The following is a 24,125-nucleotide window of genomic DNA, read 5'->3' on the forward strand; positions in this document are numbered from 1 at the left end:
CTTGTTATGCTTGTCTTGTGTATAGCTAGTAATTAACAGCATGGGATTGGGGTTCACGTAGCTCTGCGTCCAGGTCCTCTAATTGTTATCTATGGAGCAAGTTCCTTATACTTTCTAGGCCTCATTTATACCAAGGATGATAATATTACATAATACCACAATGGGCTGTTGTGGAGATAGGCTGGGATGATACACCTGAGGTCTTAGAACATTTACTCAATAAGTGCTAGCTGCCACTGTTGTCTCCTCCATGAGAGTTTCTTGAGGATTTTTGCAGTGTTTCTAAAGTGTCAAAGTGAATGGATTAAAAACTAAAGGTGATCCCTTTTTCAGTGAAAGACTATTTGAGAGAACTTAGTTGTTTTTTTAAGACTTCTTTACGTATGTCAGAGAGAGAGTGCAAGTGAGAGAGGACGTGTGTACAAGTGGGGCAGAGGAAAAAAAAATTAAAAAAAAAAGTGGGGTAGAGGGAGAAGGAGAGAAAGAGAAGTTAATTTTTTAAATTAAATACAGATTTTATGAATTCCATATCCACTGTAAATAATGATGTAATTATGTTGTTTTATCCAGAAGATAATACAATATACGTTATCTTTAATAGAAAAGGAAAAATTAAAGGCTAAAGTTATAATACGGCATATCCTGAGATGAGACTTAAATCAAATATTTGTTCCATATTTACTTCATGTACAGTTTTATAGTAGTAAATGAAGTTTTTGGTGGCTGATCCTAGAGTACTAGAGGATTCTAGATCATTAGAAAATAAGCTCATAAAATAAGAATCACTCTCACTATCAACAAATATTCTTTTTTTATTGTAATGTTATATTTTTACAGAGCTTTTTTGAGATAGAATGTATATTCCATGCAATCATCGATGAATTTTCTTAATGTTTTTTGGTTGATATAATTAAGCATACTGTATATTCTAGGCTTTTGACAGATGCTCCTTGCTGGGTTTATTAGTTCTTTGTTTCTAAGCGGTATTTGTTTTTTAACCACAAATAAGTACTTAACTCTATTGAATCCTTTTCACTGCATTTATTGAAATGATTATGTGCCCCCTCCCCCCCATTTAGTCTATTAGTATAGTATGGTAAAGGGCATGAATCTTTTTCCAATGTTAAAACAACCCAGTAGCCCTGGGATCAGCCTAATGTTATATTTTTAAATCATTATTAAATTCAGTCTGTCTTTATTTGTGATTGAAATTGGTCTGGGTTTTCTTTCTTGCACAGTTAACATTTCTTGAGTTTCTCTGTTCTTTGTACCACATTCTGTGAAATGACAAGTAGATTGATTGTATTTATTTGACTCTGCATTCTTTGTGGTAGTAAATAGACATCCCACAGTGTACCCTTTTGAGTGATGTGATATTTTATCACATTATGAAGTTTTTCTTACCAGTCAAGATTTTAAATTTTGGTTTATATTCTTCTTAGATCAAGTTAATTGGTTCTTTTTACTTGGGATCTTTGTTGAGTTCACTACATATTTTTATGGAGCACGATTGAGTCCTTTTAAAAACAGGTTATTGTTTTAAAATTCTTTCTTTTTAATGAGCAGAAGTCGTCAAACGTTAAAAGTCAGAGAGCACAATGTTTTGGGACCCTATGTCGATGGACTCTCTAAATTGGCTGTCACAAGCTACAAGGTAATAACATCCTTTATGTAAACTGTTTACATTCACTATAGCAAATTATTTCTTGTTTAATTTGTGATGATTATTTTTCTTGAAATTAAAAAATATTACAGTAGCATTACTTAATGAGCTACTTTATACAAAAGTCTTAAAAAACTATATACGGCTATTATGACAGTTTAATTTTGAGAAAAGGTGTACACATTTGGAAAACATACCTATTCATCTATTGTGAAATGCACATTTTTTCATATTTTATGAGCTCTAAAATTGTGATATTCCTTATAATTGCATCTTAAAATTATAAATGGCAGCATTTTTTGTCCCTAGAAGTGCATAAAACAATGAAGTTGTTTATTATTTCGTTGATATAATGAAATAAAATATATGAATTGGGTAGTTGGAATTCCAAGTCTGCTAACTTGAGAGGATCACTCATCGGCCTTTTATTCTCTTCATTTCCAAACTTACAGTTCTGCTTTGTGTGGATCCATCAGGCTTTGCGTGTTGGGGAAGTGGGGGTGGAATGAGATGCTGTGATGTAATATACATTGAATTAAGACTCAGAGAATGTTGATCTGGTGACACTTAATCCTCTTGTGTGACTCTTGTATGACTCTGGATCATCTATCTCACTAAGCCTCTTTGTCCCAAAATTTTAAAATGGAAATTAGTTTTATAGTCTTGACCATGTTAACAGGTACGTCCATTTGTATTTTGTTCATTTATCATTTGTATCATTTGGTCAATGATACTTCATTTAGTAATAAACATTTGTTACTTTGTTTGGTAAACATCTGTTGAACACCTGTCATGTGCCAGACATTGTGTTAGGTGCTGAGAACATAAAAAGTGAATGAGATGGTCCATCTCCTCAAGATGCTTATAGATGTTATGCTGTTTAAACATTATTCTTTTTCATTGATACAGCAAAATAGAAGATTATGATTTTTTAAAAAAATTTATTTATTCATGAGAGACACAAGGAGAGAGAGAGGCAGAGACACAGGCAAAGGGAGAAGCAGGCTCCATGCAGGGAGTCTGATGTGGGACTCGATCCCAGGTCTCCAGGATCAGGCCCTGGGCTGAAGGTGGTGCTAAACTGCTGAGCCACCCGGGCTGCCCTAGAAAATTATGATTTTTAAAGTTTTTCATATATGAGTCAGGGTTGTGTTGGCTGCAAATAATAGGAAAATATGAAAAAAATAATAGAATCTAAGTTCTTTGCAACATGAATTATTATATATTTTGTTCATTATTCTCAGTATTCAAAATGTACCTGGCATGGTAATAGGTGACTTTAGTATATATTTAAGTGAACAAATGAGTGAATGAAAGAATGAATGGTGAGAGGGCTGATACAGTGACTCCAAAGATACTGTTGGGGACCTAGATTCCTTCCAGCTCTCTACATAGAGCCAGCTCTGTGGTAAAGCCCTTGTTCTCATAGGTGAGGATCTTAGCGCTTAGAACCAAGGTGTGAGAGCATAACTATTCCCTTTAAGAAGTCCCAGTTTCACTAAAACTTAGTCCTATGGCCAGACTGAGTTGCAAAGGCATCTGGGAAATGTAATCTAGTTCCATGGCAGGGTGCTCAGCTCTGGGTTCTTTTACTAGAAAGAAAATGAGACAGGGTAAGAGGAGGCAACTAGTCTACTCTTTCATACATACCATCTTTCTAGTTTCTCATTAAAATCCTTCTAAGGTAGATTATATTATAGCTCTGTATTGTTATTTTTGAAACTAAAATTCAATTTGGTTAAGTAACTATTTTTAGAGCTTATAACATTAAAAAAAAATGAAGATCCCATCTCATGATCTTTCAGGTGCATCATGCTATCTCTTTTTTACCAGTAATGGCCACGAAGTAGTAAATCTGTGTAGAAAATTAGTTTCTTGATATTCTGTTTTCAGAAACAGATCTGGTATAATACATACCAACGTGGTGACACAGTGCTATGCTTGCACGAAGGGGTTACAGTTACTTTTGTTTATTGTTTATTCGTATAATCTAATTTAACAGTTGTCGTCTATTGTCATTAAAGAAAATAAATATTTTGAAATTTTTATATTAGATAATGGTTGGCATGCTGTATTTGTCCATCTTATGGGTCAAATGTGGCTTCTAAACCTTCTAATTCTCTCTGATTCTGCTACTTTATTTGGCACCTACAGAAAATAAATGTGTTTTGAGTTTTCAGAGACAGTATTGGCTATCATATTCTGTGGGGCTTAATGTTCATTGAAAAACAAAGTGTAAATTTGTAAACTCCAAATGTGGTTGACTGAGTAGTGAAGCTTGTAATGCATTTGATAGGATAGCAGGGTTTTGATATTTATTTGACAGATAAAGAGATGTGTGTCTGTGACTTGTTTCTACTTAGGATATTGAGTCTTTGATGTCTGAGGGTAACAAGTCTCGTACAGTTGCTGCCACCAACATGAATGAGGAGAGCAGTCGATCCCATGCGGTCTTCAAAATCACCCTTACACATACTTTATACGATGTGAAGTCTGGGGTAGGTATTCACTTGCTTGACCTTTTCTTTTTTTTTAATATTTCTAAAGTGGATCATGATTTATCATATTCCATTCCTTTCAAGTGTTAGATGACTTAAAGTCCTAGCCAGACTGGTTATCAGTTAGGACTCAGCAAGACACAGAAGCCACTGTAGGTTAAGAGAGGGGGATTTAATGGAGGGATTGGGTGATTACAGAGTTGTTAGAATACCTGAGGACGAATGGATTCTAGGCTGAATCTCTAGGAATAACAATGTAGATTTCATCCAAGAATGGTACTACCTCTGAGGCCACCACTAGAGCTGTGAGTTCCAGGTCTGCCTAATAGCTGTGGTCAAGGACATAAGAGTCAGTAAAGCTGCCTCTTAGTGACCTGGAAGCTGGAGAATGTAAGCTGAGACATTTGTAGAAAACCCCATATTTTCATGATCCTGCTCTCCAGCAGAAAAAAGCCAAGATAGGCCAAAGGGATGACCTCTACCTTGTTTCTGCTTTCCAAATCTGAAGCAAGTATATCTGCTTGACAGAACCCAAGTCACATCCTGAACTCTGGCTGCAAGGGAGTCTGAGAAATATAGTTTTCAGTTCCACCCTGTCCAACTAAAGGAAGGTGAAACAGAAGTTAAACATGCTGATGGTTCACAGTCTTTGCCACAGCATTTTTTGAGCTTTAAACTTGGATGGCTAGCTGTATAAGTTAATGTTAACTCTAGCTGATTTAGTAGAGATTCTTTTTAAATGTTACCTTCTGCTAAATAGTTAAGTATTAGAAGGAACAAACTATACTGGGGAAATTGTATTATAAAATTAGTAGATTTGTAGAATGATTTTTTTGAGTATTTGGTTTTGAAAATTATGAAGAGTAAACAGAGCCAGAGATGTATATGCTCCTACCGCACTGAAAACCTCTCTTGTTTTTTTCCTACTTTTTATGTGAATATTTGCGTATTTTATTATGACGCCTACCCCCCAGCAAATTGGTTTCAAATACCAGAAGCTAAAATAATCATGCTGGCAAAATGCTATATTTTGGCAAGATTTTCATTTGCTGAAAGCATAGTTTTCTTTTTTTACCATCCCAGCAAGACTAGTGCAACAACAAAAAGTTCTTTGTTTTCTATTTCCTTTTCAGCATAGAACAAAAAACATACTGATTTTTTTAACCAAAAATACTTTTGAGTTGGGAAGCTGAATATCCTTTTGTTAGCAACATGTTTATTTATGGAAGTAAATATAAATATATATATTAAAAGTTTTAAGAAATGATCCAGTCTATAGATTTGGGCATTGCTTTCTCACATTTCTTGTATTGTTGCTGAAGTATAAAATATGTTATGTGTGTGATTACATTACAGAATACTTTTGATAAAAGGAAATAATCAGTATATATGTGTATATATAATAACTAGAAAAATATGTAAATTTAATACCTGAAACTATGAAATAAGGGAATTACTATATATAAATAATATGAAAAATGTAAGAAAAGGTTGAGTTTTTAAGAGGTCATATTTGTAAAATATTAATTTTTTTCTACCAATAAGAATTGCAAATATTTTCTCTTAGGGTTATTGGTAAATATTTTGAAATTTGAAGCAGTCTTATATTAAAATTTATATTTTGTAAGTGCTTTTATATAATTCTCCATGAAAATTTTACTGGGTTCCCTTCAAAATGTCCCATTTTGAAGGGCGCTATTTTTCTGGGATAACTTTCACTCTTACCTGGATTAGTAGAGTTGTGTATAATTTGGGATGTATCTACCACTAGACCATATAGTTTTCTTATACTGCTTTTTTTTTTTTAAAGATTTACTTATTTTGGAGAGAGAGTGCTCGCATGTGCGAACAGGGATGGGGCAGAGAGAGAGGGAAACAAGCAGACTCCCCACTGAGTGTGGGCCTGACTCAGGGCTCGATCCCAGGACCCCAAGATAATGACCTGAGCCAAAACCAGGAGTTGGCTGCCTTCATCAACTGAGCCACCCAAGCGCCCCTTCTTAGACTGTTTTATAGCAGAATGAACTAGTTTTGAAATAACAGTAAATAATGTTTTAATTAAGGATTAGACAATAAGCTTATTCAGTAGAGATGTAGGACTTACTATATTCTTTAACTGTTGATTTGTACTTGTTGATTTACTTTGCAGACATCTGGAGAGAAAGTGGGCAAACTGAGCTTGGTTGATTTAGCAGGCAGTGAGCGAGCAACAAAGACTGGAGCTGCGGGGGACAGGTTGAAGGAGGGTAGCAACATTAACAAGTAAGTTTTCCAGAAGCTTGCTTTTATTACTTTATGGATTTAAGAGCCAACTGGGGGAACTTCTGTGGTTATTAAAAGAATAAGATTCTGGAATGATTGAGGCTATAATGAAAAAACAATTGAGAATTTTTTCCATATATATATATATATTTTATTATTATTATTATTATTTTTAATTTATGATAGGCACACAGTGAGAGAGAGAGAGGCAGAGACACAGGCAGAGGGAGAAGCAGGCTCCATGCACCGGGAGCCTGATGTGGGATTCGATCCCAGGTCTCCAGGATCGCGCCCTGGGCCAAAGGCAGGCGCCAAACCTCTGCGCCACCCAGGGATCCCTATTTTATTATTTTTAATGGACCAGAGCATGTTTTGTTTTTTTGAGATGCCTGATGGGACTAAGGAGCACAGTCAAGTCAGAGGTTTCTCAGTGGCAGCTCTATTGAGATCTGGGGCTAGGTAATTCCTTGTCCCAGGGGCTGTTGTTGTATACTGTAGGATGTTTAGTTGGATCCCTGGCCTTACCCACTAGATGGCGGTAGTACCTGCCCACCCCCAGTTGTGACTATGGAAACCTCTCTGGGGGCCTTGCCAGCTGCTCCAATTGAGAACCACTGGTCTAAACTATGGAAAACAACCAAGGTAATTGTCTATCACAGTCCAAATGTTGATCTCAACCTGGGTGTCACTGTCAAACCAACATCAATTTGTGTCCTAGCCACATTGGGCTTTCCCTTGTATGACTGTTGTGGTGCTTATTTACACCAAGAAGCTAGCGTTTTAGAAGGTAGTGTTTTGTGTACCAATTTCTTCATATAGTTACATTTTCTATCTCAAAGCTAAATTATTAGCTCCTTGTGGGCAGAAATCCAAAAAGACACATAACCAGAGTAACCAACTGGAGATCATAAATTATCATCCAGACGCTATGCTATTATTATTGAGTGGTGATATGCATATATGTATGATATTATGTATGATACATGTATAGATATATATGATATATATAGATACCTCACACACACACATATATGCAAATGTTTTTGCCTTGTACTAAGTTTTAATTAATTGTATTATGTTTGTGGCTTCTCTTAAAGATATGTGATGTTTGTGTCTTTATCTTAACCTAAAGGTTTACAGCTCATGTTGCTGTTTACAAAAATGGAAAAAAGTAATTGAGCTAAGCAGTTTTACTGCTTGCAGTAGCATTTGAAGGATATCAGCTTTTAGAGCTTACGTGTTTTTAAGCTGAGCAGTAAAATGCTGACAACAGTGCTGTTTTCATGCACGTACATCTCAGTGTTCAGTTTTTGTGTGAAAATGTGACATTTGATATACTCAGTTTTTTATGATTATTCCGGTTTGTTGCACCATGCAGGTCCCTCACAACCCTCGGTCTGGTTATCTCAGCCCTAGCAGATCAGAGTGCTGGCAAAAACAAGAATAAATTTGTTCCATATCGTGACTCAGTTCTCACTTGGCTGCTCAAAGTAAGCTCTCCACCCCCACCCTTTCTGGCACACTCTTGGTGGTTGGTAGAAAGGAAGAGAAGAGTAGATTTTTAATCCCTCCTGATTATCATTTCTTCTACCAATGTTCAAATTTAAAATCATCAGTCTCTCATAGGATAATCATAGGTTTAATAGATGAAGCATCTGATTCACCATAACCTGGAAGCAACAGGATTTGGGCACACGGAACCACACAGGTGCCTTTGAGATTTTGGGGTAGAAGAAGGACCTTGTGCCAATCTGATAGCTGAGTGAGTCATAGGAAAGGATTTCCACTGTCTTACAGACTCAGCTGGACTACTCTTTCTCACAGACTCCTTTTGTTTGACTGACATTTTAGACCTGTTTTTCTATTTAATGTCAAGGCTACTCATGATCATTTTAATTTACTTTCAGCTTCATAAGTTGTTTAAGGATACAGAGTAAAGCACATAGTCATTCACTTGTTAATTGATTCAATATGTATAGAGAAATACAAATGAGAAAGAACAAAAGCTATGAAGTGTGATGAGGAGAATGTACAGAAATGTCAGACCCTCCTTGCCCTCTGATTGCTCAGGGTCTGGTAAGGGAGATAAGTTGTGTCTTATGTAACACAAAATATTATAACAAGAGTCAGTGATTCCATTAGAGTGATAATAAGAACACGTGATAGGAGTTTGGTGAAGAGAGAAGCTATTTCCAGGTCACTTCCAGTCTTCAAGTTTCCCTTTAGTCCATAGAGGTGGCATGGTGAATTGGATATTGGACTGGGAGCTAGAAGATGGAAAATCCAGTGACAGTTTAACTTTGTATAGAGTTGCCAACCTGTAACAAAATATTTTTCTTAATATTCCTTTTGTTCCTTTTTTTAAAAAAAAGATTTTATTTATTTATTCATGAGAGACAGAGAGAGAGGCAGAAACACAGAGGGAGAAGCAGGCTCCTCACAGGTAGCCCAATGCGGGACTCAATCCTGGAACCCTGGGATCACACCCTGAGCCAAAGACAGACAGACGCTCAACCCCTGAGCCACCCAGGTGTTCCTATTCCTATTTTTTTTAATGTTTTATTTATTTATTTATTTGAGAGAGAGAGAGAGAGAGAGAGAGAGAGGCAGAGACACAGGCAAAGGGAGAAGCAGGCTCCATGCAGGGAGCCCGACGTGGGACTCGATCCTGGGTCTCCAGGATCATACCCCAGGCTGTAGGCGGTACTAAACCGCTGCGCCACCAGGGCTGCCCCTTATTTTTTTTTTTTAACGAAGAAATAATTTTATGAGTCCTGGGTAGTTTTGTAATATGTTATTCTGTCATTGATCAAGAATTTATTGTATGCCTGCTACTCACTGTGGTAGGGGTTGAGAATATAAAGATGAGCTAAGCACAGATCGCTTAGTAGAAGACACAACTTCGGTGTTTTTTTAGGGGAGGGGGCTATTTTTAAATTTTAATTCCAGTATCATTAACATACAGTGTTACATTAGCTTCAGGTGTACAATATAGTGATTCAGCAATTCCATATGACACTGTTGCTCATCAAAAATGCCCTCCTTTGTCCCCATCACCTATTTCACCCATCCCCTCACTCATCTTGCCTCTGATGACCATCAGTTTGTTCTCTTTAGTTAAGAGTTGGCTTCTTGATTTGTCTTCCCCTCTCTCCCTTTTTTGGGTCACCTTTGCTTGTTTTGTTTCTTAAATTCCACATATGAGTAAGATCATACGGTGTTTGGTCTGACTAACTTATTTTGCATAGCATTATGCATTCTAGTTCCAGCCATATCTTTGCAGATGGCAATATTTTATTTATTTTTTAAAAAGATTTATTTATTTATTCATGATAGACATAGAGAGAAAGAGAGAGGCAGAGACACAAGCAGAGGGAGAAGCAGGCTCCATGCTGGGAGCCTGATACGGGACTCAATCCCGGGACTCGAGGATCGCGCCCTGGGCCAAAGGCAGGCGCCAAACCACTGAGCCACCCAGGGTTCCCTTTATTTCTTTTTATGACTGAATAATATTCCATTGTGTATATATATCACATCTTCTTTATCCATTAGTCTGTTGATGTACTCTTGGGCTGCCTTTGTGATTTGGCTATTGTAAATAATGCTGTTATAAACATAGGGGGTGCATTTATCACTTTGAATTAGTGTTTTTGTATTTTGGGGTAAATGGCAGCAGTGGGATTCCTAGATTGTAGGATAGTTCTATTTTTAACTTTTTGAGGAACCTTCATACTGTTTTTCAGAGTGTCTATACCAGTTTGTATTCCCACCAACAAACAGTGCAAGAGGATTCCTTTTTCTTCACTTCCTCACCAAACACTTGTTCCTTGTGGTTTTGATTTTAGCCATTCTAACAGGTGTGAGCTAATACCCCATTGTAGTTTTGATTTGTATTTCCCTGATGATGAGTGATGTTGTGCATCTCTTCATGTGTATGTTGGCCTTCTTGTATGTCTTTGGAGAAATGTCTGTTGATGTCGTCTGCCCATTTTTTAGTTGGATTATTTTGGTTTTTTTTTTTTGGTGTTGATTTGCCTAAGTTCTTTATATATTTTGGATGCTAACCTTGTATCACCTAAGTTTTTTGCAAATATCTTCTCCCATTCAGTCGGTTGCTTTCAGTTCATTGATTGTTTCCTTCCCTGTGCAGAAGCTTTTTATTATGATGTAGTCCTAATAGCTTATTTTTGCTTTTATTTCCCTTGCCTCGGGAGACATATCTAGAAAGATGTTGCTGCGGGTAATGTCAGACATTTCTGCCTGTGCTCTCTTCTAGGATTTTTTATGGTTTCAGGTCTCACATTTAGGTCTTTAGTCCATTTAGAATTTATTTTTGTGACTGATCTAAGAAAGTGGTTCAGTTTCATTCTCTTGCATGTAGCTGTCTTCCCAACACCATTTGTTGAAAGAGACTTTCTTTTTCCCACTGCATATTCTTTCCTGCTTTGTCCAAGATAAATTGACCATATAATTGTGGGTTTATTTCTTGGTTTTCTATTCTGTTCCATTGATCTGTGTGTCTGTTTTTGTGCCAGTACCGTAGTGTTTTGATCACTACGGCTTTGTAATATAACTTGAAGTCCAGAATTATGATGTCTCCAGCTTTTGTTTTTCAAAATTGCTTTGGCTATTTGAGGTCTTTTGTGGTTCTACACAAATTTTAGGATTATTTGCTTTAGTTCTATGAAAAATGCTATTGGCTTTTTTTTAAAAGATTTATTTGTTTATTCATGAAAGACAGAGAGAAAGAGGCAGAGACATAGGCAGAGGGAGAAGCAGGCTCTCTGCAGGGAGACCTATGTGGAACTCAATCCCGGATCCTGGGATTATGCCCTGAGCTGAAGGCAGATGCTCAACCACTGAGCCACTCAAGCGTTCTGCTATTGGTATTTTGATAGGGATTGCATGAAATGTGTAGATTTCATGGGTTATATAGACATTTTAACTATATTTGCTCTTCCAAGGTGACACAAAATTTTGACTTAGTCCATGAAATGTTCGTAAAGGAAGTTGAGTTTTCTTTTAGTTTCTACTCTTTCAAAGGGTTACTGGTATTTATTCAGCTTTACTTTCTAAAACCCTGCACACTATTTGAGCATGCTTTATTATGTGAAACTAGCCACAGTAGAAAATTGTAGAGTATTTCCTTTGGCCAAAATGCAAAAAAAAAAAATTTAGAAATTTAAAACAAAAGGATAAACAAAATTTGGTAATTAAAAACCACTTGTAGGTAACTCTTGAATTGAAGGGGTATTACGAAACATTGCACTACCAAGGAAATAATTGTGCTGGTCTTCACATGTCAGGAATTAACCTTGAAATCTCATTTGTTTAATTTCCAGAAGGAATTTCAATAAGATTCTTATTTCTTCCTCAGACTTTCCATCATGAAGTCATGGATCTCCTGATCCTTCATGACTATTCCCTGGATATGCCGGACTTATAAAAGACATAATACTCGTTCTTCTGTTGTTTTAGTGTTACTAAGGCCATTGAAACAATGCAAGGAAATATCTTTTATCAAATTAATTCATATAGTTAAATGGCCTAGGTAATTATTGAGTATCCATTCCATAGGCTGGAGGCCAGGACAATCAAATACCATGCAAAATGTTTCATGTGCATTATCTTATTTACTTCTCTGAAGGCAAATGGTAGTGTTCCCATTTTGCAGATGTGACAGTGGTTACAGAAACAAGATTGGAATCAGGACTGACTTCGCTGCCCATCTTCTCTTGCCTAGGCTATGATTGTACATCTTGCCAAAGGTCACTTTTCATTAGAAGGAGAAGCACTTCACTTTTACCAGATGTTAATAGAAACTTGTGAAAATACTTGAACTGAGGAACAAAACTAAACATTTTAAAAACTCATGTTATCTTCTGTTTAGTAAAGTTGGGTTCTAATTGTAACCTCTGTGTGTTAATTCTTAGGCTAAAAAAAAAAGAAGTTTTCTTCATTTTTGTCATACTTTTTACTGAAAAAACATATGATCTTTCTGAAGTGGGACATTTTCACAAAACTTATTCTGATCTTTAAACAATTTTCCCAAAGTCCTCTTGGAATCCATTGGTATCCAAATCATTCTCCTTTGAAGTGGCTTTTACGTTCCTTTTGCTCTCTACTTCTTTAATTCTAAATTAGTCTGAGCCTCCCTGATCCTTGTTCAGTTTCATATGATTCTAGTATATTCTCCAGCATAAATATCATTGAACTCATAAAATTGCTCATCCTTTATATGGTTTGCAGTTTCGTTAAGAGTTTTTTTTTAAAGATTTTATTTATTTATTCATGAGAATACACAGAGAGGAGAGAGAGAGAGGGGCAGAGACACAGGCAGAGGGAGAAGCAGGCTCCATGCAGGGAGCCTGATGTGGGACTCGATCCCGATCCCGGGACCTCAGGATCAGGCCCTGGGCTGAAGGCAGCGCTAAACCGCTAAACTGCTGAGCCTCCCGGGCTGCCCGCTGAGCCACCCGGGCTGCCGTCATTAAGAGTTTTTGCATTGAAATGTGTGGGAAATATCAGAAAGGGAGACAGAATGTAAAGACTGCTAACTCTGGGAAACGAACTAGGGGTGGTGGAAGGGGAGGAGGGCGGGGGGTGGGAGTGAATGGGTGACGGGCACTGGGGGTTATTCTGTATGTTAGTAAATTGAACACCAATAAAAAATAAATTAAAAAAAAAAGAGTTTTTGCATTGTATTTGCATTATAACTGTGTTGTGCTCTTGATATTTACATTTGGGAGTCAGGGAAAATGACTGTCCATGGTGGTTTGGCAGGAGATGGATGTGAGAGCTCTTCTCACTCTCCTCCAGCTCTTCTCTCAGTGGGTTGAGTGGCTACTCATTTGGTAAGTGGTCAGTGGAGAACCATTTCTTATCAAGAGGTCTTTTGCTTCTCTATGTAACCTTCTCAATATAAGCCTCTTAACATTCAAATAATTTCTGGTAATAAATGCTCAAATAATGAGTATCTTTTGACTTAATCCACATTTTTTCATTATTACTGCCACTTATCTAATGAAAACGACTTTCATCTTGCCTGGTGATTGAAACATCTCCTTCGAGCTTTTCATTCCATTCTTTATAGTAAGTTATAATATCTTAAAATTAATACTCTTCTTAAACTTCACTCTCTTGAGTAACTCTCTTACAGGCTATTATGATAAAGTCCAGATTCTTTAATGGCTTGTGACTTATGAGGCCTTCAGTAATCTGACCCCTTCTCATGTCTTATTGTTCGTCTTGCTCTTGCTAAGATCAATTCTAGCTAAGTGATGAGTACTCTTCTAGGATTTTACTGTTACTCTATTTGGAACATCCTTCTCTCTTCAATCTCTCCTTCCACTCCCCTCCCCACTAACCTTTATCTGGACACTGCTTATTCATCTTTAGGTCTCAGATGTCACTTTCTCTGAAAGTCATCCCTAACCTTTCAAGACTGGGCTTTCTGCTTGTTCTATTTTCTATGTCCATGCTGTGTTTATCCCTACTGTAGTTCTTGCCATATAGTATTTGCTCTCCAGTGTCACCCTGTAGATGGTAAACTCTATGAAGAGCTGAGTGAATAAGTACTTTCAGCTCTGCTCTGAACTAGCTTTATGATATTTGGTCCGTCTGTCAATCTTCCTGGGTTCCTTCCTCATCTGTAAAATGAAGTAATTACATTAGATGACTTCAAAGAGTTCTTTCAGCTTTAAAAAATCCTGCCTTCCAAAATTCAATTTCTTTCCTATGTCCATTTAATTTGCAGTTGCTACATTGGAAACAAAACTCATCTGATTTGCCTAATTAAACAATTAAAGAGTAATAGGAAGCTTTATACTTTCTCCTTGAATGAGTGCCAGTTCTTTTGTTGCTGTTTCTGTCTTGCTAATGGCACGAGGCCATTTTTTAATATAAGCATATTGTTCCTTATGCACAAGGGCTTTTAAAATATCAAGTATTAAAAATATATATCAAGTATTTATCGTTTGCCAGGTTTCCTTCTCCCTGCACAAATTGAAGCACAATATAACTGCCTTTGGTAGTCATTGTCACAAATCCCCTTTTATCCCTTAACCTTTGCTGTCATGTGGGCTAACAGTGCAGTAGTTCTTGAAGGGCAGCATTCTACTATGGTGCTGTTAGTGACTGAATTGTAATCTGAGATGTAATTCCTGTGATCTTTATATATAACATTGGAATGTCATTAGTGTACATCTTGACACTCTTCTTGAAGTTGCCAAAGGTGGGCACCAACAGTGTTAAGATCAGTGTCTAGAAGTGAAGAGGAAAGCAAGCAATCATACAGACTTAGTGGAAATTGCTTCTGCTTTCTAGAGCCGAAATTACTTACGTTTCCTTCCTTTTCATGCATTTGACTGTATTTCCTTCAAAGGTATAATTAAGCAGTGTTTTCAGTGCAAAACCCAATTTTCAGTAGTGGATTGGCACGTTGTCAGTCATACACACACATTGTCTGTGATTGTATCGAACTGTTAGCAACACCTAGAGAATTATTTTGTCTCTGACAGTAGGACAGAATAACTTGGAAGGCTGGTCCCGTCACGGTCATGGTCATGGTACTTGTTCCTCAGGTCTGAGCTCTTTCTACATTGCCAAGTGTTACTTTGTTACTCTGTAATTGAGGATAGCTGTGGGAGAGTAGAAATCATATTGGACTTGAAGGAAGAATACCATTGGATTAGAATATTGTTCAGTTTACGAGTTCTGGATCTTTAAGTAGAGTATTTGACCTCTGTTAGAACAAACCTCTGGGTTTTTTAATCAGTAAAATAATTGAGTTCACAAAAAGCTGCAAGGGCTGAGTCAAGTTTATGCGAAGATGGTATAAATCACAGCTCACAGAAACAAATTGTAGATATATTGATATTGGAAAAACTTTATATTTTCAGAAGTAAGAATTTTACATCTGTAACTGCTGCCCGAAGTAGAGTTAGCTTTCTTATGACCTGTGATTCCCCATATCAGCCTGTTTGATTATCTTGAGAGTCTATAATTCAATGATAGTCTATGCTGAAGGAGGGTATTGAGTCACTTTTTTTGGGTAATATTTTTCCTCTTGGAACCATATGTTAGTGTGTTATTAATTATTAGTGTGTTATTAATTATTATTGCTGTGTAACAGATTGCCCCTAAACCTTAATAGCTAGAAACAACGAGCATTTATTATCTCATAGTTTCCATGGGTCAGGATTCTGGGTGTGGCCTAATCAAGTGGTTCTGGCTGGCATCTTTCAACTGGCTGCAATCAAAGTGTTATCTGAGGTGGTCAGTGCAAGATTTGAGTAGGGTTAGATCTGTTTATCTAAGTGGTTGTTGGCAGGCTTCAGGAGATCGGTTTCCAAATTCCCTCTTGAGGTCTCTTCATAGGGCCACCTCACCTCATGACAGTGATTTCCCAAGAATAAGAGAAAACACCCATAACAGAAGCCATGATCTTTTTGCAATCTCATCTCAGAAGTGACATGCCATCAGTTCTGCTGTATTCTGTTCCATAGAGGTAAATCAGGTAAACCCTGCCCACACTCGAGGGTAGGGAATGGGGTACTGAGGTATGAATACCAAGAGGTAGGAATAATTGGGGGCTGTCTGAGAGGCTACTTGCCACAGGTAGATTACACACAGCCTTTGGATTGTAAAGTAGAGTCAGGATGGACTGGATTTCTAGTTTGGTAATTTTGAGTTATGTCTAGTTATTTTTTAATGTTCTCAAGTGGAAGTAGTGTTTTGAATTTGTTGGGGCCCATTCTAATGCCCATTTCACCATACTTATCAGTTTTAGCATAATGAAGATGACTGTCTTTTTTTAGCACCCTTGTCTGAACAGGGGTGGTCTAAGTGGTTGTGTAGAAGATAAGCCTGTTATAGTAGTTTTTGAAGTGCTATCAGAGGGAATAAAATCAGGTACCTCAATATACCTTTGTTTTATAACAAATTATACCTTATGTTTGAAAAATTTATAAGGTTCTTGATAGCTTGTAACAGCCAACACTTTCCAAGCCATTATTTAGGCTTCCAAGTACATGGCATTATGGAGTAGATTATTGGTAATCACTCTTTGATCACATAACAAATAATATTGCTCAGTTTCTCTAAGGAAGATTTTTAGGCATTTAAGAAATCATTGTTTTTTGAGTAGTCTGCTTAGAACCAATTGTTATTAAACTAAAATAAATGTAAGCTTCTCCGTATTTCCCTGTCTTTTCTTAAAAACCAGATCTCCCTTCTGCAGAAAAGTAGCTTGGCAGAGAAGAAAGAGCATGGGACATGAGTCAGTATATCTGTATTTTAGTCCTAGCTTTGTCTTTTAAATACATATTTGACCTTGGAACACTCTTTTACCCTTTCTGACTTCAACTTTCTCATATGATGTTTTCTTCCAATTTAAAAATCCTACTCAATTTCTTTCTTCATCTAGGACAGTCTTGGGGGTAACAGCAAGACAGCCATGGTGGCCACTGTCAGTCCAGCAGCCGATAACTACGATGAAACCCTTTCAACTCTGCGGTATGCAGATCGCGCCAAGAACATCGTGAACCATGCTGTGGTGAATGAAGATCCTAATGCACGAATTATCCGGGATCTCCGGGAAGAAGTAGAAAAGCTCCGAGAGCAACTAACCAAAGCAGAGGTATAAGGCTCAGCCAAGCCACACTTTCTGGGTCTAGGAAAAGCTAGAATTTGAATTTTCTTCCCCTTACTAGCTGTTAAGTGATAAATACTCTACTTAGAATTTTTGAGTTTCCTATAGGAAGAGAAATTTGAGATGGTTGGTAATAAAGACACATAGATTGTCATAGTTGAAATTTAGAGAGTTTTTAACAGTGAAAGGATTGAACAAGAGGAGAGAATAAAGAGAATGGAGAAAATGTTTCTTTCCATAGTAAAGGCTGCAGCCAAGAAGAGGTATAACAGAATAAAGGAGGGAGATGCTTGAAACAAAATGTATGCAATTTTAGTGCAGGAAATGGTAGAGAGTTACTGGAAGAGGACTCAAGCATATATTTGTTGTATTATTTGTTCACTGGTTGAAGGCAGAATGGATATCTTAAGGAAGTCTGTCATATCTTAATAATTAATTTTTCCATGTTGTGGCTTAATTAGGTTTGTAGAAAAAAATATTTTCTTTTTGCTTTTTTGTTATATATCTTCAATTTTATTTTTTCTGTGGGGTTACAGTTGAGGGGAAACAGAAGTTTGGGTTGAGGAATAAACTGTTTTCCCAAAATTATATCCTGAAAGTTTTAAATAAGTAGCAGAAGAAGGGGAAGATAGGTAGTTGGTAAACTGGGGCCTAAGGTTGCTCTCACATTTCTGCCTCTAGGACTTCTGTCCCAAACCAAATTATAACAGAGAAGAAAACTATTCTATATTTTGCTGATTAATGATCTAGACAAGAGACAGAGAAGGCAGTGCCACCACAAGTTCCCAAGAAGGAGGGGCACAAGTTTGTTCATTCTACTGTCTGTGTCTGAGATACAATCCCTTAGAGCCCATCAAAGAGTGGGAGGTAGCTATATGGACTTGATTTGCTTCTGGACCTTTTCCAGAGCTTTCTGTCCAGCTATTGCCGATGAATGGCGACAAGGAAAGCGAGACCAGGGCCACACCCACCACGGCCCCTTCAGATTTCCAAAATAAGTGTTGTTCCATCAGAGCTAAACCGTAGCTTTTGAATTCATTCCTCTTAGAGGAGCTGCATGTGATTTTTCTCCACCTACCCTGTAGAGCCACACTCAGGTGGTTTTGACGCGAAAAGTAGAACACAGAGCACATTCCTCTGCCACCACAAACTCTTCCGCTAGCCAGCACAGTAGATTTGAGGTGCTCACTGACTGCTTCTCTGCCTGCGTAGGAGCCTCTGCTCAGCTGACTGGCTATGTGCCTCCGTCAGGATGCGTACACTGCAGTCCAGGTCAGGGCTGCAAAATGCTGGGACTCCTTGTCAGGGCCAAGACCTTGCTGGGATGGCCCCACGGCCACCTGTGGACTGGGCTGTGAGCTCACATCTTCGGACCACATGGCCTTCTGGAAAGGCTGCGGCGTATCTGGTCTAGTGCCCCATCCCCTCCGGGGCAGGGCCATCCCTGTCGTGGCCATCTTGCCCTGTGGATGATGCCAGGCCCTAGAAAAAATATAGCAAAATTACCTATCTATTTAGGGGCGCCTGGGTGGCGCAGTTAGGTAAGTGGCTGACTCTTGGTTTCAGCTCAGGTCATGATCTCAGGGTCATGGGATTGAGCACTGCCTTGTAGAGCTCTGTGCTCAGTGGGGAGTCTGCTTGAGATTCTCTGCCCCTCATGCTCACGCTCTCTTTCTCTCAAATAAATAAATCTTTAAAAAAAAAAAGAAATACCCATTTATTGAGAGGTACCCTATTTCCACTACCCTTTGTACATTCTGTAATGTAAGGTGTTTATGTTCCATTATTGAATTTGAAACCTATACAGTTCTAACCTACAACAGAATTCTCATTCTCTTTTCAAAGGTGAAATAAAATACCAATTTCAGGATTTCTAGTTTAATTAATATTCTTTACTCACGATTTTGCAACGCCGTGGAACTGTTTCTTGGGGTCAGGACCATAGTCCTTTTCTTTCTTATAACCTGTTTTCTGGTAGTAAGTTGGTAAACCAGAATCAATACCTGAAGTCATCAGTAAAGATTAGAATGAATCCCACATCTGAGTCTAGATATATGACCTTTTGGAATTTAAAAATAAGCCCTTGAGAGCTTGAACTTTCTGTTCAAGCTAAATGAAATTAGATCTTCACAGTAACAGTAGGTTGGAGGAAAGCAGTGAAGTCTTCCTTTCAAGCCCACCATAGGTAACTGAATGAGCTCATGGGATGAATCCAGTCTGGATTCTGTGCATCAGTGACATACATTGTTCTGTCTTAGGTAGATCGGAGATCTCTGTGAACTGTAGAGCTGCGAGGAGGCAGATTGTTACGTTTTCGTTCTGGATTTAGTTAATGCTTTCTTCAGGGTCTGGTACAGACATTTCATGTAACAAATATTTTTTGCTTGTAGGCAATGAAATCTCCAGAACTAAAGGACCGGCTGGAAGAATCAGAGAAGCTAATCCAGGAAATGACTGTGACCTGGGAGGAGAAACTAAGGAAAACCGAGGAGATTGCACAGGTTCGTGCCTCCTGATTAAAGCGAGAGAAAGCTCATGGCAATTTGTGCAGTGTAACTCAGGTGGCATTTCTGGGTCCTTTTTTGATTTTTAGCCTTGAAGATGGCAAATCTAGCACCATTAATAAGAACCTAGATCTAAGAGTCTGTACTTTACAAAGGTAATTTGGAGGATAAAGAAGACATAATTACAATTAATAGTTCATTATGTAAGAAATAGTTTCAAGGTCATCAACATTTTTTAAAGGAAGTAACTACTTTGTAGCCTCTGACTCTGAACCCCCAATTCTATTAAGTGCTTTGCAGACTTAAGGAACTTACCCAAACTACAAAATTGGTAGTGGTAATTAAGATATTAGCCTCTGGCTTTGTTATGACAACTCAGTAAAAGTAATATGAAATACCTAAATCTGAGCTGTCTCTCATGTTAAAAATACTTAATACAGGGGGCACCTGGGTGGCTCAGTTGTTAAGTGTCTGCCTTTGGCTGAGGTCATGATCCCAGGGTCCTGGGATGGAGTCCTGCATTGGGCTCCCTGCTCAACAGGGAGTCTGCTTCTCCCTCTCACTCTGCCTGCCACTCTTCCTGCTTGTGCTCTTTCTCCCTCTATCAAATAAATAAATAAAATCTTAAAAATAAGAATACTTAAAACAGGTAGAGTTATGAAATTTTAGGGTGGGAACATTAGCATTTGAAAAGAATCCTAAATGTCCAGTTGTCCACTTAGTAAAAGACTTTACTCCGTGCTTTCCTGTTAGATGAGTATTCAGCCTCTGTTTTAGAAATATATGTAGCAATGTGGAAGCAGTACCCCCTCAAGCAGCCTTTTCATGATTGGACAGCTCTGATGACTCTAATACTAGCTACTTAATCAAAATCTTTTATTCATTTCTGCTCATGGTCCTTAGTTTGATCTTCCAAAGCTGAGAGAATGAGTGCCCCACATATATAGAGTAACTAAGAGTAATAATAATAATAGCAAATATTTATTGAGTATACTGTGTTGGGCCCTATGTGAAGCCCTTTTAAATTATAATATTTTATTTAATCCCCCCCATCAACCCTACAATATAGGGACAGTTATTACCTGGATATTTAAGGTAACTTCTGCTTCTTCCCCTCCTTTTCTAAAGTTAAAAATCTCTAGGAGGCGCCTCCGTGGCTCAGATGGTTAAGTGTCTGCCTTCAGCTCAGGTCATGATCTCATGGTCCTGAGATCAAGCCCCATGTTGGGCTCTCAACTTAGTTGGGAGCCTGCTTCTGTCTCTGCCTCTGCCTCTGCCCTTCTGCCTGCTTGTGCTCTCTCTATCTCTCTCTCAAATGAATAAATAAAAAAATATTTTTTTAAGATTTTTTTTTATTATTTATGATATATATATAGAGAGAGGCAGAGACACAGGCAGAGGGATAAGCAGGCTCCATGCCGGAGCCCAACGTGGGACTCAATCCGGGGACTCCAGGATCACACCCTGGACCAAAGGCAGGCGCTAAACTGCTGAGCCACCCAGGGATCCCCCTAAATAAAAAAACTTATTTTTTTCAAAATAGTGTTTTCAACTGTTCCCCATATTAGTAAATACATAGAACATACAAAATACATACAAAATAGTGTTTTCAACTGTTCCTCATATTAGTAAATACATAGAACTTGCTACTTCTTTTGTCACCCAGAAGGTTCCATCCTCAAATGTGCTGTCCAGAATCGACCTATACATCAAGTGTTGTAGGATGGTACTACTATTAAGTAGCTTAAAGTAGGTGTTATATTAGTGCAGGCTAATTTTAAAATATTTTTTATGATCATTTTCTTTCCTTCTTTCTTTTTTCTTTCTTTCTTTCTTTTTTTTTTTTACAAATTTTATTTATTCATGAGAGACACAGAGACAGAGGCAGAGACATAGGCAGAGGGAGAAGCAGGCTCCATGCAGGGAGCCCAATGTGGGACTGGATCCCGGGTCTCCAGGATCACGCCCTGGGCTGAAGGTGGCACTAAACCACTGAGCCACCCAGGCTGCCCTATTATGATCATTTTCAAAATAGATAAAAACAAGAGAAGAGTATAATGAATCCACATGTACCATCACCCAGTTTCATTGAAAATCAGGATATGATCCAATCTTGCCTTATCTGTATCCGTAAACTAGGTTATTTTAATCCATATCCTTTAAATCTCAAGAGAATATCCCAGTACATGAATTTTATTTCTTATTTTATATCTCACTTTTTGTTTTTCTTAGATTATAAGTCATTCTACTAATTATCCAGTGTAGAGCTAATTTGTGTGAGCCTTTTTGAGCTACTCCAAAAAAAACCATTGACTTTGAAGTGCTATTGTATTTGGGTTGCTGTGCTGATACAAGCAGGGTAGGTTTAAGTGAAATTGGAGTGCTCATGCTGGTGAATCTTTTCTTACCTAACTGTTCTCTTCCTCTGTCAGATGTCCCTTTTGAGGACTGGGCCTGATTTTATCCAACACTTCATTTAACACCTTATCTTTGCAAGCCCCCAGGCTTTCCTGGTTCTGAACTTGCTTCTTTCTCATGGGAAAAGACCTGGTCTCTTGGTCATTGACCTTTTTTTTTTTTTTTAAAGAGACTAGCATTTCCTAAAATGTATTTCTGGCAATATAGCCACCAATTGTTAATAAGTCTTTGGGGAAGAAAAATGGTCCATGGTCAGATAACTTTGGGATGGTGTCCCTAAAAATAGCAAAATCCTCAGGCTGTGATTTAATTATACTGCAAACTTACTATGTGGCTCCAGTTAAATGACTTAGTTTGTCTTGTCTTTCCTCACATCAAAGGCTTTTGGTGCCTGTGATTCATTACCACTTGCTATTTATATATAGTCAAAGATACCCTGCTCTGCCCCAATTCACATACCTTAATCCTAGAGCATTGATTGCAGGAATCACGAGTATCCCCTTATATGCATACATTTGTATGTTGTGTGGATTCAGAGACAGGTAGGCACAAAAAGGAAAGGTTCATATTCTTATGAAAATAGTACTTGAATGCGTATGCAAGTTTTATTTTGGAACAATCAAAAGACTGATGTTTTGAGTGCTCACTGTGTGTTATGTACTGTGCTAGGTGCTAGGAATTCATGGTGGATAGATAGGATCCATGCCCTCATTGAGAAGTGATCAAGTAAACAAGTATGAGTTACCAAGTATGAGAATAAGTAGGCTTCAGATAGAAGAAACAGGTGTAAAATCTCTTAAGCTAAGGAGAACATTCTTTCAGGGACCTGGAAGAGTTCCATATAACTATAGCACAGACTCTGAGAGTAGGAGTGATAAAACATGAAGACAGAGGAAACAGGCCAGATCAAAGGGCCTTGTGGACTTTGTTGAGGGAGTTTGGCCTTTATCCTGGTTGGGGAGTCACTGAGGCTAGCAAGAGATTGTATTGAAAATGTGGCCTTTTGGAAAGATCACAGTTGGTAAAATGTGTATGTACAGAATTAAATGAGAAAGACGAATTCAAGATGTTAGATATTTTCAAGAATGAAAATTAAGAACTCTGTGGTATACTTGGTTGCTATTGGTAATGGCTTTATTTCTCAAAATAAAGTTTTAATTAACAAAATAAAATAACATATTTATTACATATTTATTTAGAAAGAGAAGTTTAGGAAGAGAAGAAGTGCTATAATTTATAATACTATGTCCTAAGATTATATATTTGAATCATAAAGTTATTTAGTAATTATTCCGATATAAGATCTTTAATATCTTGCTGTGTCAATAGCTATAGAATTAATACTTCTCTAATACATTTATAGGAGCGACAGAAACAGCTTGAGAGTCTTGGAATATCTCTTCAATCTTCTGGGATTAAAGTTGGGGATGATAAATGCTTCCTTGTTAATCTGAATGCTGATCCTGCTCTGAATGAACTTCTGGTTTACTATTTAAAGGTAAGGTGCTTTGCTACTATTTACTGCGATAATACAGAACAATTTTTCATAGTATTTTTTTAAACTTGGAGAACCATGCTTGTTCCAAAATAATGAATTAGCAAATTGTTATTATTTGAACAAGCTGGAGTATAGAAAAATCTTGAGTTTCTGGGATTAGTTTCCCTTTTTTAGTCTTTGAGTGATTTAATTCAACCTAGTAATATAAAAAATAATATTCTGATATTATTTCCAAGAAATTAAGTAGTTTAGCTACTATTATCGACTATGAATTATACTGGGGAGTTAAAGAGATGACTTTAAAACTTAAAGAATGGCTTTTAAAACTAAATGATTTATTAGTAGACTAAAGCTTTCATGGTATATATGAAGCACATTTTTTGTAAATGGTTAGATTGCAAGAGGAAATGTTTAAAGAAAGTTATGGTGTGAGGCCACTTACTATGAATTTTGTGTTTCCAGTAATTTAGGAAAATTTAAAAGTTTTATTATCAACTTATAAAAAAATAAGTCACTAAAAGATTGAGGGGACCAGAGTATGAAACAGAAAAAACCCCAAGTAGTGATGGATGTTAAAATCTGTAAATTGTGAGATATCTCAGGGAGACAAGAGACAACTTCAGAATAAGTG

At 37.4% G+C, this 24,125-nt stretch overlaps 1 protein-coding gene across 1 annotated transcript in view; it reads left to right on the forward strand.

The window, feature by feature from the left end:
* The window catches only part of KIF13B (kinesin family member 13B), a 203,481-nt gene that overhangs the window by 74,767 nt on the left and 104,589 nt on the right, over positions 1 to 24,125 (forward strand). The window contains exons 7-13 of the mRNA XM_049100832.1: positions 1,567 to 1,654; positions 4,027 to 4,161; positions 6,311 to 6,423; positions 7,802 to 7,913; positions 16,850 to 17,062; positions 19,465 to 19,575; positions 23,360 to 23,494. Of these exons, the coding sequence (XP_048956789.1) occupies positions 1,567 to 1,654; positions 4,027 to 4,161; positions 6,311 to 6,423; positions 7,802 to 7,913; positions 16,850 to 17,062; positions 19,465 to 19,575; positions 23,360 to 23,494 (907 nt within the window). The remainder of the gene's footprint in view (positions 1 to 1,566; positions 1,655 to 4,026; positions 4,162 to 6,310; positions 6,424 to 7,801; positions 7,914 to 16,849; positions 17,063 to 19,464; positions 19,576 to 23,359; positions 23,495 to 24,125) is intronic.

The sequence above is a fragment of the Canis lupus genome, chromosome 25, assembly GCF_003254725.2.
Source record: "Canis lupus dingo isolate Sandy chromosome 25, ASM325472v2, whole genome shotgun sequence".
NCBI classification, from domain to species: domain Eukaryota; kingdom Metazoa; phylum Chordata; class Mammalia; order Carnivora; family Canidae; genus Canis; species Canis lupus.